General features: G+C 40.4%; 1 protein-coding gene across 10 annotated transcripts in view; it reads left to right on the forward strand.

Annotated features, from left to right (window-relative positions):
* GRIA3 (glutamate ionotropic receptor AMPA type subunit 3) overlaps positions 1 to 15,890 on the forward strand; it is a 307,537-nt gene that overhangs the window by 18,796 nt on the left and 272,851 nt on the right. For 3 of the 10 annotated variants that reach the window (XM_016943289.4, XM_063804855.1, XM_063804854.1), the window contains exons 5-6: positions 303 to 449; positions 2,067 to 2,350. The exons of the other annotated variants lie outside the window; for them this stretch is intronic. In XM_016943289.4, the coding sequence (XP_016798778.1) occupies positions 303 to 449; positions 2,067 to 2,086 (167 nt within the window). In that variant the 3' untranslated portion in view covers positions 2,087 to 2,350. Of the gene's footprint in view, positions 1 to 302; positions 450 to 2,066; positions 2,351 to 15,890 lie in introns of those variants that run through there. 10 annotated transcript variants of the gene reach the window in all.

Below are 15,890 nucleotides of genomic sequence, written 5' to 3' on the forward strand. Positions count from 1 at the left end.
CAAAAGAAACAAGAAAGGAGTTTTTCAATAGCGAGCTCCAAAGGTGACTAAAAATGCCTTCCAACAAGGCAGACCATTAAGAAATGTAGTGTGAAGTGTGTTAATACAATAAACTCAAATGTGGTCTCACTAGTCTTAGCTCCTCAGAATGTTGGCTGCCTTCCCCAGCTGCCACTGTGGCCTGGACAGTGTACATCAAGGTTCACCCTCTTTCCTCAATCTTGAAGTGCCCCCTTTCCGCCCTTCCGCTGAAGGAGACCTATGGCCAGAAGCAGCTTCCCCTCACCTTGTCACCCCCACAGGTCCTGCTGAAAGGGACTACCTGCCTTGGCCAGGAAGCATCAGGGAAAACAATTGGACAGCTCTGCTGTGCTGCAAAGATCATGGGCTGCTGCACCTAAAATGTTCACCAGGTGGGGCCCGCCAAAACTGGGCCTCTTGTATCTGGGGTAAGTGCCCATAGTTTGAAATCAGCAAGGTGGAAGGAAAGGGGAAAGAATCTTGTTCACCAATTCCTGTTATGCCGCAAAGAAGATCTCCCCACTCTGGAAGCTTGAAAGGAACAAATTCCAGGCAAGTCAAAGTCAAGCCTACTTTACACAGTGGGAAGTAAACATATGGAACCCCTTAGCCCAGAGTTGGTGCCAGCTGAAAATATAAATACTGTCAGATAAGGTTCAATACATTTATGACTGTTAAGGCAATGATAGGTTATTAAAGGAAACGAGGCTGTTTGGGGACATGTTAAATCTCTGAGCTCAAAATTAGTGAGGACAAGCGGATCCTCTGACAGCCTCAGTGAATGAGTCCTGAAGATATACATGGTCGCAGAACTGTGATTGTGTTCTCCAATTAAGCTAGGAAAAAATAAAGATGTGGTATTTAGGGCTGCTTGGCTCAAACTGAGATGCTAAAATCTCTGGTTTGCTCAGAGTTAAATTCTTCAATACATGTAAGGGAAGCAATGCGTTATGGAAGAAAAAAACCCTAGTATCCTCCCTTTGCACTGCTGCTACTAACTAGCTATGAGACTGCCCCCTCTTTAGGCCTCACCTTTTCCCATTTGTAAAATAAGGAAATTAGAGTAGGTGATTTCCAAGGTCCTTTCTAGCTTCAACTAGGTTTAATTCAAATGATATCACGAGGTTCCCTTGAAGGGTTTGGAGCGGGGGAGATCCTGCATCTTTCCTTGCCCTCCCTTGCTCAGGAGCTCAGAGTCTTCAAGATGTTTGAAAGATGCCCCTGATTCTACCAAGACTTGACTCCTTCAAGTCTGGCCTCCACAGCAGACGTCCATGCTCTGAAATTTATATCTCATGGCCTATTCCCCCACTCATCAAGCTCCCAATTGCCTGGTAAAGAGGTAGAACTGGTTAGATACAGGGGTTTGTTTTGTTCAGTGCGATAGCAAGGTTGGAGAAAGTTTGGGCTCCAATATTAGAGACAGCATTGTATGGGCTTTAAAGCTAGAGCTAGCCCGGGTTAGAATTCTGGTTCTGCCATTTCTGTGCTCATCTATAGAACTTATCTCATCTATAGAATTACAGTGATAATACTGTCATCCCTCTAGGGTGATTGTCAGGATTAAATGACAGAATTCATATCAAATCCTTAGCATAATGCCTGCCATAAAGTAAATGCTGCCACTAGTGGGCGTCTTTTTCTGTTCTCCACTAAATAGATGTTGAGTTAAAAATTAAAACCAATAAATCAATAAATATTGAGCTAATAATCAAGGCTCAACTTTTAAGTTGTGGCAAATTATTTGGAGTCTCAGGGCCCCCATGTTTTGATAACTATAATGGCATATTTGCAATTTATCAGGGGCATTCTGGAAACTGCACAAGCCAATGAGAGAACTAATTCTGGTGGGTGGCATTTAATTTTGCAGTAACCCCGCAAATCACACTACTTAGATGAGTGCTACTTTGACCACCTCATGGAACCAGTGCAGCCTGTGGGGATCCTGCAGGGAGGCTGACAGAAAGGGAAGTTCCAAAAGGTGACCCCATGATGTGGCTCATCCATTCATAGTGCTGAACAATATTTTACCTTTCCTGTTCAAGGTGTTACAGGTGAACTGTAAGATGAGAACAAGATCACAAGTCAGCACTACCTCCTCCCTTCTTGAGTTCTCAACTGAGTGAGCATCATGGAGGGAGAACAAAGAAAGAAGTTCAGCCTGGGTGTGTGAAGCTGTAAAGTTGCAGGTTGAACCCAAACCCATTTTAGAGACAGAAGAAACTACCCTCTGGAGATAAAATAAAAAGATGAAGCTGAGATGGGACAGGATCAAAGTTGATGAAATATCAAGAGAGGTTAATAAAGGAACATTAATTTATTCCTCAAATCCTGTGTTCAGTTGTGTGGGTGTATTTTTGGGAGTTGAGGGGAAAATGGAAATAGATATGATAAAGAATTAACTTTTCTTAATGCACTTCCAGTTGATTATTATTATGAATGTCAGCTTTGACCTAGAAATCCCATAGCTCATCTTACACAGGTTGCCTAAAGATAATTTCTCTTCTTAGGCTTTTCTGAGTAAGAAGCCCTCAGTCTTTGGTGGAAAAACCTCAGTAATTAATTGGAAACATGCATGAACATAAAATGGCTTAAGAGTTTAGTGGATCAGGTAAGGAAGTCAAGAGATGGAGATGATCCCTAAAGGTGTGTACCAGGTCCAGTGTAAGGGAGGGTGAGAGAGATGGTGACTTGCAGTGGTTGGCGGCACTTTACTGGGAGCATCGGGTAGAAAATCTAATACATAATAAGGTAGGTCAGGCTGATAGTATTACTATATCCACTTTACAGTTTAAAGAAACAGGCTCAAAGGAGTTAAAGTGTTTTTCCCAGTAAGTGGCTGGGGTGAGACTCAAACCTTAGTCTAATCTTATGCTCCTTCCATGCAACATGCCGTCTCCATTCAACTAGCATTATAAGGGAATGAGTGGTTCTAAGCTAATTTTCCAGATATTTGAAGCACATGTCTTTCAGCAGTGCAAGTGCTATTTTTATTTTAATCATTTTTGAAGAAAAAACTTTCTACAATGCATCAAACACCTCCACACCTTATTATGCAGAAGATACAGATTACTGTGCTTTTAATTTTCTGTCTATTTCCATAGCCTTCTATCTCTTTTCCCACTGTAGCTGACAATGTTCAGTACTTCCTAGGCTACTGAAGATAGACAGCATATTAGAAATGAGGCACTCCTAAAAGTAGATATACTAAAATGTGACAGCTGACAATAAGTGAACACCATGCAGAATCACCAACTACAAAAGCACAACAGTCTGGGATTAATTCAGGTAGGGGCAAATAGACCTAAGAGGCCAAGTAACCGCATGGACAACGAACTCAGTACCAGAGCTGGAGTTGCCAGTAAAGACCCTGAATCATCCATAGAAAATTGAATTCTGTTCATTCTTCTGCACTGGTATACTGTGGGGAAGGGGTGATATATAAGGTCCATCCCAGCTGGGAGGAGTATTTTTTCACTGATATTTAGAAATGCCTGTGCATATGATAATAAAAAAGCAAGTAGACAGTTTATTACTGTCTTTAAATTCTCTACACACTACCCTCTTATTGTTTGCACCCCAGACAGACCACTCCTACTGCTCCTGCGTTGGTATGCCAGTGCTTTACTGTGTTTAAAAGGATGGTCGTGGGGGAGGGTTTCCACTTTAGAAAGATATCCACTATCTCAAATGGCTCAAGATTTGGTATGTCTAAAGGGGTAAATGTTTACTGATCTGGAAAACATAACTCATGTAAGAAGCATGGCAAATTATTGTGTGTTTAGCCTGTCACTTCTCTTTCCTTGTTCCACCTGTAATTTCAAAGGAAAAAAAATAACACTACAAGCAAATCCTCCATAGAATGCCATCCTATTGGCCTGCTGCAAGTACTTGGATCTTTTCAAATTCCAATCAGAATGGGCCGTGCTTTGCCTTCTCCATCTCTGTCTCCTCTGACCCGGCAAAGTTTCCCATCTTTTATCCTGTCACTTAGCTAATGGTGTGTGTCCCTCTTGCATATATTCCATAGTCACCGGCTTCTTTCGCTAGTAGAGTCGTCAGCGAGATGCTCGGCAGATGGCTCACTGGCTGCCGTTCTTGTCCCCTCACTGCAGCAATCTGCTGTTCTAAATCAAAATGTTAATGAAAAATAAAAGAACGCAGTGCCAATGTCTGTCTGATTTAAATTAATACAGAGTCATACCTTTGGAGGCAGGTTTTACTGGCACGAGGTTCTCCATACAGGCTACCCATATTGTGTGTGGCTTTTTTTTCCTCTCTAATTAAAATTAAGCACTTTCATTTATCTGAGTCTCTCTTGGTACCCCCAACCTGTTCTTTTTAATAATAACAAAGACCTAACAAACAGTGGATTTTAGTGTTCCAGGGAATGGCATCTCACCTGGTGGAACATAATTTTGAGAGATATTATATGTGATGTCTAATTATAAACATACTTTGATTGGATTCTGTTCTCAATACTGAAATGACACATTTACTAAATGCTTCAAGTGCAGCTCTAAGTTAGGCATGTAGTTATTGAAATCTCTTTCAATCCATTTGTTTTAAAACTGCTGGCAAAATCACTGCTAATTTGCTACTTTATTTACAAGGGCCCTTCACTTTCTATGTACTCAGCACAGTATTCATTTCTGTTGCAGCAACAGGACTGCTCCCCTCTTTGGGGAAAATGTATGTGTCTGCAAGATTGACTATGCAAGACAAAATTTTAACTTCAATTTAGAGACGAAGGGACCACGGTGATGTTAACAGACATGGTGGAGGAAAATCACCTCAGTATTATAATTTGCAAAAAAAAAAAAAATCTATGGACCAAAAGAATGGCAGTTTCAACTGATTGCAGAAGACCACACCTTTCATTTGTTCTTCCTATGACTCCTTTGTAGATACTGCTAGGAATAGTATTGAGAATAATGAGTTAACATAGTGCTTCTTACATACCAGGCATCCTTCTAAGTGATTTACATTTATTTATTGTTCCAGTCATCAAAATTCTGTGACTTAGGTCTATTTCACAGATAAGGATTCTGGGGCACAAAGAAGTTAAGTCACTTGCCCAGTCACATAACTGGTAAGTGACAGAGCCAGAGAAGAACACAGCCTGGCCCCAGAGCCTTCTCTTTTAACCACTATACCATTCTATAATGTGCTGAAAGGGCCACGAAATCCAGCCTACTTGAAAGTAAGCTACTGTTTCCTTTCAGATTCGGCAAAGGATATTCTCTTTGCTGAAACTGCTGTGTAAAAATCAGGTTTCTACTTCAGTGGGGCTTGCTCCTTGTTAAATGCATGTACTATTTGCATGTGTCACCACCATTAAGATTAAGGTGAGCCAGGTAAATTAAGCTGAAGCAGCAGGCAGGCAAGCAGGAGAAAAGCCTGGGTTTTCAGGTGGGAACTGGGGTGCTAGTCATTAGGTCAGTCATCTCAGGGCCACCTCACAGTTCTGACAAGAGAAGGCCAAAAGAGGTAAGGCCTACAAAGCCCACATTTGAACCAGCCAAGTATGTAGGGACTCCCTCCTGGAACACAACAGGTCAGGTCACCTGGCTTCAAACTCAGTACTTATTCTTACCTACAGGCAGGGCCAACACACAAACCAAACACTATTGAAGATCAGCCTTCCTCCTGCTGCTCAGAAGCCAGCTCAACTGGAAAAACAAACAATAGAAGATGGTTATCTCTAATTAAATATATGCATCCCAGGATACATTTACTGGGGTATCAAGTTATTCAAAAGAAAAAGCCTCTAGTAGGAAGGGGCTAAGTAGAGAGGCAGTCATTTCCCTTGCTAAACCTCATTTTGGTGGTTGCATTTTTCTGGCCTTACCAGGGACTAAATGAAAATATGAGTTTTGAAAAGAATATTACCAGAAAGCAGGATAGGTTACACAGAACCCTGGGCTGGGAGCCAGTTGTCCTGGGTTCCAGCCCCAACTCTGTTTCTAACAAACCATGCCTTCTCTGGGTTTCAGTTAGATCTTTTGTAAAATGAAAAGATCCTGTGAGGGCCTTTCTAACATTAAATAATTTCTGATTTTAGCCACCTCCCCCAACCACCAGTTTTTAATGAAAGATGATTCTCCCTACAGAAACAAGGAAACTCAGAGGATAATTTGACCAAATGAAGCAAAAATTTGAGCTATTTTGGGGTGTTTCCAAGGAGGCAACTCAAACCATTGAAGTCAGAAAGTAGATTTCTTTTTGGCCTGATCTCTCCCAGTTGATATCACTAGATAATTGCTCACCCCTCTGAGTCATCGAATCATAGGCTGATTGAATCTCTGGGATATAAAGGACCTTAAAGGTCATCTTTTCCCACCTACCCTCAGAGATGGACTCCCTTTCTCCAAACACAGCTAGTCTAAGTAGTGGGACATGTCTGTTTTATAAAGCCTGTGTATATACAGGTGCTGCTTACCTGGATGGATGTCACAGGTCATTGGACCCTTTGACTCCTATTTCCAAATACCTCTCACTCCTGCTCACTGATACCAGAGCATCTTTAACAGAGGGACTTTCATTCTCCACTGAAAACATGTGATATAAATTCCCTTTGAAGAGGTGGCACTGTCTAAATTCATAATGCAATGCATGCAACTCTATAGCAGATCCTATATGACAGCAGATTTCAATAGGAAAGGAGCCCAAAGACATGGAATTCTTGAAGAGAGTGAAACAGGTTTCAGTGAGAGGTAAAAATTATATAGAATGGGAAGACAGCAAGGGTGGAGGCCCTAGAGTGATAGTCTAATAGAATGTGTAACAACCTGAAGGCAGACTTGGGTTTATAGCTCAACTCTGCCACGTAACTAACCATATTAGCTTGTGCAAGTCTCAACCTCCCTGAATCTAAGTTTCCCAAACTGTAACACAGGGATAATAATATCTACTACATAAGGCTGTTGATAATTAAATGAGATAATTATTCAAAGGCATAATGACAGTATGCTTGATTTAAGTACATTTTCAGCCCCAAATCTACAATGTTGTCATAGTCTGATGGCCTTTGATGTGTTTGTTCTTGGTTATGCCTCTGCAACACTCGTGAATATGAATAATGTTGATGACCATGTCTGCAGCCACCAGTACAAATTTTAACTCTCTTACTCTTCTATGCAACTAACTACACAACTGATTCTAGTACCAGCCAGGATATCAATTGTCAAGCAACTGAAATGCCCACCTAAACTTTGATCAAGATTTGCAAGCACAAAGAGATTAGCTCCATGCTCATAATTTCAGAGGAGCTCATATTTTCAAACCTGTTTCAATTTAGCCCAGTTAATAGGACTTCAAGGTAGTTTCCCTAATTAATTAGCTCCAACCAGGAGTAAATATGTATGGTGGCTTTTTGAAAAATATTCCCAAGGTATATTTCAACCTTATTATGGGAGAAAAAGGTTAACAAATGGGATGGTAAGGTTTCAGTACAAATTTCAGGTTGTGTGGGGGAGGTACTGAGTCCATATGCCTGTCAAAAATAATGACAGACAGATTACAGGTTGCCTCTGAACATACTGTTAGATAGCCTTGAAGCCCCCGACTTCTACACTATTATTAGCTTAAATGTTGTCAAGCTTGGAGTTGGGTTTTACCGTGATTTTGTTTGTTTGTTTGTTTGTTGGTTGGTTGGTTTGTTTTTCTCTAGGAGGTGTTGTTGGTTTGGAGAGGCTCATCAACTCCATGATTTATTATTTTCTATCAGAGAAACATGAAAGTTTGGGGTCCAGCATTGTCTTCCTTTTCAAAAACATGCTCAAAGCTCCATATTAAAAAAAAAAAAAAGTTTCAACCTGCTCCTTTTTTTTTTTTTTTGCCATCCTCCTTTTGCTTCCTAAATCCCCCTAATCTGAGATTTGTGTGAGTTGCCTTTATTTCCTATCCCACATTCTGTTCCTAACTCCTACACTCTGTTTCTATTCTCACTAATCTACCAACATTTCTCTTTTGAGTTCACCAGTGATCTTCTTGCCAAATCCAAGAGCTGTTTTTCAATTGTTTATCTTCCTCAATCTCTTTGGTGTATTTGACACACTGGTTTTATCCACTCAAAGTATCTCTTGCCTTAGCTTCTGCTGACACTTCACTTTCTTGATTCTCCTCTGATTTTCCATCTAATTCCCTTTTTGCCTGTAACATTAGGCAAAAATGTTCTCCTTCTCCTTTCTGGGCATGAGTTTCTTCCTCAGTAAAATAAAGGGTTTAGACAGGGTAATATCTAATGTCCCTTTCATATAAAACATTCTATGGCTCTGAGGGTCAGTGAGTTATTTGACTTTAACATGTTATCATGTTTTGAATGTTGAAGGTTTTGTAGCTATTCCAGTCGACTTTAGTGTTCCAGTAATTGATATAAGTGTCTGAACTTCATAAGGCTAGGCCTTTGCTGATTTATACATGTTTAACACATGCTTGCTTTTCTTCTTTATCTAAGACTATGCATATTCGAAATACCTAGATACTACACTGTTCCTTTCTCGAAAATAGATGTAAGGTACATTGTAGAAGAATATCCTGTTGCTTATTATTAATACTAGTCTTTCAAAAATGTATTTGGATCAGAAATCCTTCATCTTGTTCCATTTAATTTGGATATTTAGAAAATGAAACAACAATCTTTTCAGCCAAGTGAAGGCATTATGACCAACTGTGAGAGCCAGAATTCACCAATGTCATCAACAAAGGGTCAAAAATAATATATTTGACAGCTTAATACTGAATTCATATGTTACACAGAAATAGGTGGTAATGCTTTAGTGAACCCTTGTATATCTCTGAGAAACATAACATCACTTAAAGACACTCAAAAAAATGTAAAACAACACAATTTCTATTGATACTTCTTTTCCTTCACCCATATTTTAGGTGCTATACATGATACTGCCAAGAGTTGCCTGAGACCCCAGGGCAAAAGACTGGCTATAAATACCTTACAAGTCATCCCCACAAATCCACCAAATAAGAAGTTTCCCTTCTCCTAATTAAAAGGCAGTAATGCAATTACTGATCCCAAGGGTATACAATAAATATATGTCAGTAATGAGAAGGTCAGAAAAAGTAAATTGTTAGTGTACAAAATAGAAAATGCCTGTCCCTGCTAAGGAAGCTAGTCAAGAGTGGGGATTAGGGTCCTTTAGCTGCTCCCAATGCAAGACACATAAAAAAGTAGCTGAGGTTTTGTTTTCTTATTTATCACCAAAGAATATATGAATTTGAAAGACCTTGCACATAGGAGCTCTCTTGATCCATGGAACATAAACATGTCAGTGTCTTAACTAGCCATGATATACTATCATCTTCCTCTAACAACAGAAATTCAGTGACTTATGCAAAGTTGTAAGAGTCAGTGGCTGAGTCAACAGTCCCCAAAAATCTCTGTCAAAAATTCAAAAATTGTTAATTTATACAAAATATTACAATGACTGCCACTCTCGCTCTTTCTTCGTCTCCTTCTCCCTCTTCCTCTCCATTTCTCTCTCTCTCATACACACACATACTCCACCCTACCTAAGTGCTTCTCAAAGTCAACGTGATGGGCTGATTTTTATTGTACCGTATAGTATTGTTATTGAGCATGGACTAGAGCATTCAAATTAATAGACTTGGTATTCAAGTTATTAGAAACCACTAAATATGTCATATAAGGTTTACCAATTTTTAAGAGTTAGAATAAAATAAAATTTACTCATGACTAAAAATATATTGTGCATGAAGTTATCTTTCATTGATGATTCAGCACTGCTCTGGAAAGACTTCACACAGTTAAGTAAAAGACACCATCTTTGGAATGACAGGACCATGAAAGTTTGTTCTAGGTAAAGCAACTGATCCTAAGGTCTCTGGGAAAAGAAACAACCTAGATTATTTCTCAAGTGAGTAAACATTGTCAGAATTGTTATATAAAATGCTAAAAAAAAATCTTACCTTGAGATTGCAAACTCAAATATTCTTGACACCTTGCCTTCTATTTTCAAATCAGAAATCCCAACTTTCTGCCCTTAAAAGTAATATTGTGGTATCTCATTTTGTAGATCAGAATGTTTACTTCTCTAGAAGTATCTTCATCTTTTGGGCTTTTAAGATATTACCCTGAGAGGTCAAATTTACTATATGGCATTGTCACAACTTCAGGCTTAAATAGGTTCAACAAAATGCCAATTTATCTATCGAGAGCTCTAGGTGATATTGTGTGAATGACAAAGAGTTTGCTGTTGTGTGCCAAGAGTTATATTTAGGTTTCTGGCACAAATTAATAATTACTTATAACATTTTATAAAAACAAGAAATCATCTTGACAGCCTTTCATCCAAAGCAACATCATTCGTTCTATTAGTATTGGAGTTTTTGCAGTGACAAGGAGAAAATGATGGGTAATAATATCAGAAATAATAGCAAATGCTAGGCATTTGCTAAATGCTTTTACATATATTATGTCACTTAAATCTTCAGCAAACCTATGACATAGGTACTATTGTTAGCTCCAATTTACAAACAAGGTCGCCAAGACCTAGAGAAGTGAGGGTGTCCACAGCAGGGGTCCCCAACCCCTGGTACCAGTTCATGACCTGTTAGGAACCAGGGCACACAGCAGGTGAGCCATGAGCTTGCATTACTGCCTGAGCTCTGCCTCCTGTCAGATCAGCGGTGCCATTAGATTCCCATAGGAATGCAAACCCTATTGTGAACTGCGCATGTGAGGGATCTAGGTTGTGTGCTCCTTATGAGAATCTAACTAATGCCTGATGATCTGAGGTGGAATAGTTCCATCCTGAACTCCTCCCCAACCCCTGATGGACAGTCCATGGAAAAATTATCTTCCATGAAACCGGTCTCTGGTGCCAAAAAGGTTGAGAACTGCTGGTCTACAGGATCTTTTGCTCAGACAAAATGACCTGGGTGTAGAATTGCATTGGTTGTTTCATATGACAGAGCATTAATATTTAGTGAGCATCTACCATGTGCCAGGAACTGGGCCAAGTGCTTTACATAAGTTGCCTTATTTAATTCTGCCATCAGCCTTATGAGGTTGTTACTTTTAAACATATCGTACAGACGAAGGGAAGAAGGATACAAAGAAGTTAAGAAATTTTCCCAAGGTCATGCTACTAGTGAGGGCGGAGCTGGGATGTTAATCTAGATAGGTTTGATTCTACAGTTCACACTCTTTCCACTATGAAGTAAAAATCAAACCAGCAAAAGGCAGGAAATATATTTAGTTTAAGAATAATTTCCATATTGTTTCCTTGGAGTTAAAACTTTAATCATGAAAGCTAATCCCAGTGTCGGTGCCAAGAGTAACTTCCTGTACACAGAGCTTTTATCCTATGGAACACAGGGTTACAGCATTCCGATCACTTTTAGCTTTTAGAGCAGAGAATGGGAACAGGTTGAAGCCATTCTCCAGAATTCTTTTCAGGCCAAATAAAGGGAAAAAATAGACACAAAATGCAAAATCGTCCAAACTTATCCATATGCAGCAGGGCAGCTTTCTCTAAGACAATGAGTTAACTCTTCCATCCCATTAGATCTCCCTCTGAGTACAAGAAGTCAGTCCCTCTAGCCTCAGTGGCCTGAAAGCTTTAATAGCCTACCCAAACAGAAACACCCCATCAGCATTTCTCATTGGAATCCCTTGGAATCATTGTTAAAAATTGCAGTTCCCAAGCCCAAGCCTTGAAAGCAGGACTTAGGAATCTGCATTTTAATAAGTATCCCAGATCACTTATATGCACAGTAAAGTGTGAGAATCACTACACAAAGCAATGAAAGTCTCAAGCCTTGTGTTCTGAATTTAGGATGCTCAGACACAGATAAGCTGAATTTATTTTCAAGGAAGGAAAGTCTCCTTTAATTTAATTAATATTAACAACCTACTTAACATAAGCTTTTAAGGTTTTCAGAAGCAGTAACCGGCAAACAGAGTTAAGGTCTGTTCACATCCTTTGTATCTATCCATTATAGCAGGACATAGGATCTGCAACATGACCATATGTAGATCTCAGCAACCCTCTCTTAGCCTTTAAAGTTCCCTATATAAAGTTCAATGTTCATCTAAGAACATTCCATAACCCAGACTTTACCCTAAATAAGACTGATCTTACATCAATTTATCCCTAAATAATGAAATTGAACCATATTTCCCTTCTCACAGTTGAAATCAGTCTAAAGCAGGGAATAGTAGTCTCCATAATAAATAGCAATTAGTTGAGTGTTTACTGTATACCAGACCCTATTACAAAACAAAATACTCCCTGGATTAAAAGGGCCCACAAGATGATTTTGCCTACTGTAAACTCCTCTTGAACATTCATAATGCACATGAACCTATTAAGGACTGCAAGAGGGCCTTGAAGGAAAGAAATCAATTTATTTTTCTTAACTCAGTTACAAAAACCTATCTGATAGCATACCCCTTTTATGAAGAAAACCTGACATACACTTTGAGAATGTGCTACTACGCAACAGTGTTTCTCTAAGTGTCAGTGGCATCAAAATGCAAAGTCAGGAGCCCTACCTCAGACCTAAAGAAACCAACTCTGTGAGGGGCTTCAGGAATCTGCATTCTTAGGTACACTGCTCTAAGGTATACCAGGAGAATCAGCAGTTGCCCCAAAGGTGACAGTTGAGGGAAATTGTTATAGCTACACTGGCAAGGCTGACTGAAAATTAAACAAAAAATTCCAAAATGGAAACTACCAAGTGACTATATTTCAACAATTGATAGTTCACCAATCTAAAAAACTTGGGCTGTTTATAGGGGGAGATTCTTGCCCATACATAACTGGGATCCAAGAACAATGCACAGAACAAGTCCCACTAAATTGTCCAGCAAATTCTGCTGCCGCCTCAAGGTATAATAGGAAAACATAGGTGGGCAGATATGCTCTCCCACTTGCTAAGCTGTAGGACTTTAGCAAAACCACTTTACCTCTCTGACTTAGTTTTCTCATCTATAAAATGAGAACAATTATCTCTACCTCAGGGAGCCACTGTGAGAACTAAATGAGGCAGCACACACAAATCTTCTATTATAAATATGAAGTTCACAAACTGTTCGTTCCTTTTCCCCTTCTCTCCTTCCCCTCCTCCCCTAGTACAGTACAGCACTATGATGTCAGCATCATTAGCGTGGAGAAGACAGGAAATGTTGCTGTCAGTTTTAGTGTAGTTACTCTCTTCTGAGGGTAGTTTCCTTTAATGAACCCCTATGTCGCAATACTGAAGTAGCCATTCAATTCTGCTAAGTAGGAGTCAACACCCACTGGGGTACACAGAGATGAAAAGGCAAGTCCTGCCCTCAAGTTGCTCATATCATAGTAGTGAAAATACCTAGTGTGTCAGAAAATGGGAACTCTTTTTCTGGGGGCCAGAGAGATGGACGCAGCTGGTCACAGAGGCAAGCCAAACTGATGCAAAATGCATTATGGCTAAGTTAAATCAGAGAATCCAAGGACACCCAATGTCATCTTTATCTGTCCAGAAAAGCCAACTGCTGACCTAACCCAGGGCTGCAGTTCCAGGGCTTGGTTCCAGCAACCAGCACAAACCCAGTCACAGGCTGCTTTGTGCTTTGTGCCCGGTGCTGTACTACATATCAGCTAAAGCCAGTAAGCTGAGCTGACCTCTGCTCTCTAGGAGGAAAAGCACAGATGAAGGCAAACCTCTAATGCACACGAAAATAAGTGAAAACTTGGTATCAAACAAGCAAATAAATACATTTGCTCATATCATTCTCTTCTCAGGTTCCTGTTGATTTTTCTCTAAGATGAAAAAGCTTAGGTGAGACTGAAATAAGTGAACCTCAAGTCCCCAGCCCCTCCTACCTCAGCAACTTGTCAAGAGAGTTGGAGATTTTTTCCATCGTTATTTTTCAAAACCAATTTCCTAACAGTTGCATGACAATCAGCAGTCAAACTAATTGGAATGTTACTTTAACATTTCTTCCTCCTTTTAGCATTTTTTGTGCTGTGTTGTGGGGAGGAAGGGATGTGAGGTTTCAGCGATGCTTACATAGAACCTTACCTTTCCTTTCCTTTCCTTTCCTTTCCTTTCCTTTCTTATCACTGCTCCCAACTGGGTCTTCAGCTTCTTGGGTCAGTGGGACAAACTACAAGCAACTGCTACAGTGTCCCTTTCCACTTGCATCTCTTCTCATATCTAGTGGGGTTTTGGGGATTGACAAGGTTGGCACTTCTCAGAGATGGAGGGAAGGGAGAGGCAGTGGTTGAGGAGCAGGACCAGAAGATGAAGTGCAGACTTGGCTAGTAATTTCTTGTACCTTCCATTTAACCCTATGCCAAGCCTCCACCACCACCACCACTGAGGAGAAGGAATGTCATAATTAAAGAAGGCTCTATGAATAGCACAGATATTGTTTCTAAACAGGAAAAAGAGTGGTAGGGGAAGGAATTCTATTAAGCAAACATTGTTGGTTTTTCTCCCCCTGATTTTCTTCCAGAAATGTGTGTAGGGAGAGACTACAATGAAGGGTCATAATCTATTAAATACACGGACTAAACTAAGTATGCCATCTCAAAGGAAAACATAAGTAGTGTTTAAAGGTCTGGTCTAGTCTCAGCTGGTCAGCCTAGAATCCACTGGACAACTGCACTTCATTACTAACATCTAACTCCTCAAATAGCCTTTTAGTACTATGTGATGCTGCTAAAGGGCAAAAGGTGCTGACAGGGACCATGGACATTTCTGCAGTGCCTGTCCCCCCTGGTAGTGTTCAGATCTTGCAAAGCCAACAAAACTGCAGCATAGGTCAGCTGCAAACTCCCCCTCATCAGAGACCTCCCTGAGCCAGCAAAGTCAAGGCTGTGAGCTCAGGGCCTTCGGAAGGTCACTGGAGAGGACAGTGAGTCTGCAGGATGAGTCAGGAGAATTGAGAAAGCCCAGCCAGTCCCCAGAGCCAGGCCTCTCGTAAGGCAGCCAAGGAAAAAGCTCTGTAAGAACCTGGAACACCCTGATAATGGAGAAGAGGGTGGAGGAAAGAAGCAACAGACAGACAAACTCCCTGTCCTCAGCATCAGCAAAAGAAGGAAGTAGACCAGCTTTATCCTTGACAAGTCCTTATCCCACTTTCAATACCCTCTCCAAATTACCTGAGACACCCACAGAGATGCCAGCCGACCAGGCATTTCCTACCACCCGCAAGTTACCCCTTTCCCCAACAAACTCACCTTTCTCAGAGCTTCCCCAGTATTTCGTGTCTTGTTTCCTCAGCATTTCTCTGCCTTGTCATTTTATCATAACTGATCTGGGCCAATACACCAATTCCTGAGTTACTGTGGTCCCCAGCACGGTCACATATTGGCAAGTAAACAGTTGCCTCTTAGCAACAGAGTACTTGTACCCCAAAGGGTATGTGTGGTGAAAGGATTTCCAATGAAGGGGGGACCTCAGGCAGATAAATCCTGGGGGACCCCACATTCAATTTCATGTGTACTGTTACCTCTCTCTCTCCTTGTTAAAGTGTAAGCCAGCTCAACAGATATCTGGCCAAAAGCCTAAAAACAAATTAGGTCCCAGAGTACCAAGATACCATCTTTTGTGGGCCCCAAGATAAAAGAGCTTCATCTGAATTATTTCCGACAGATTGCAAACTGCTCATTTGTGATATAATCGTTTGGGGGAGGGGAAGAAAAAACAGGAGTTAAGAAAACTGTAGAGGAAGAAAACTTTTAAAGCAACACATAGTATGACAAAAATTGTGTGCTTAAAAGTTTTTGAAACCTTACATTGTTCCAAAGATGCTAAATAAGAAAGTATATAACCTGAAAGGCCTACCCATGGCATCAGCTTGTATGACTGGCACCTGGGAGAAAGTTGGGAGGTGGGAC

Source organism: Pan troglodytes, chromosome X, assembly GCF_028858775.2.
Source record: "Pan troglodytes isolate AG18354 chromosome X, NHGRI_mPanTro3-v2.0_pri, whole genome shotgun sequence".
NCBI classification, from domain to species: domain Eukaryota; kingdom Metazoa; phylum Chordata; class Mammalia; order Primates; family Hominidae; genus Pan; species Pan troglodytes.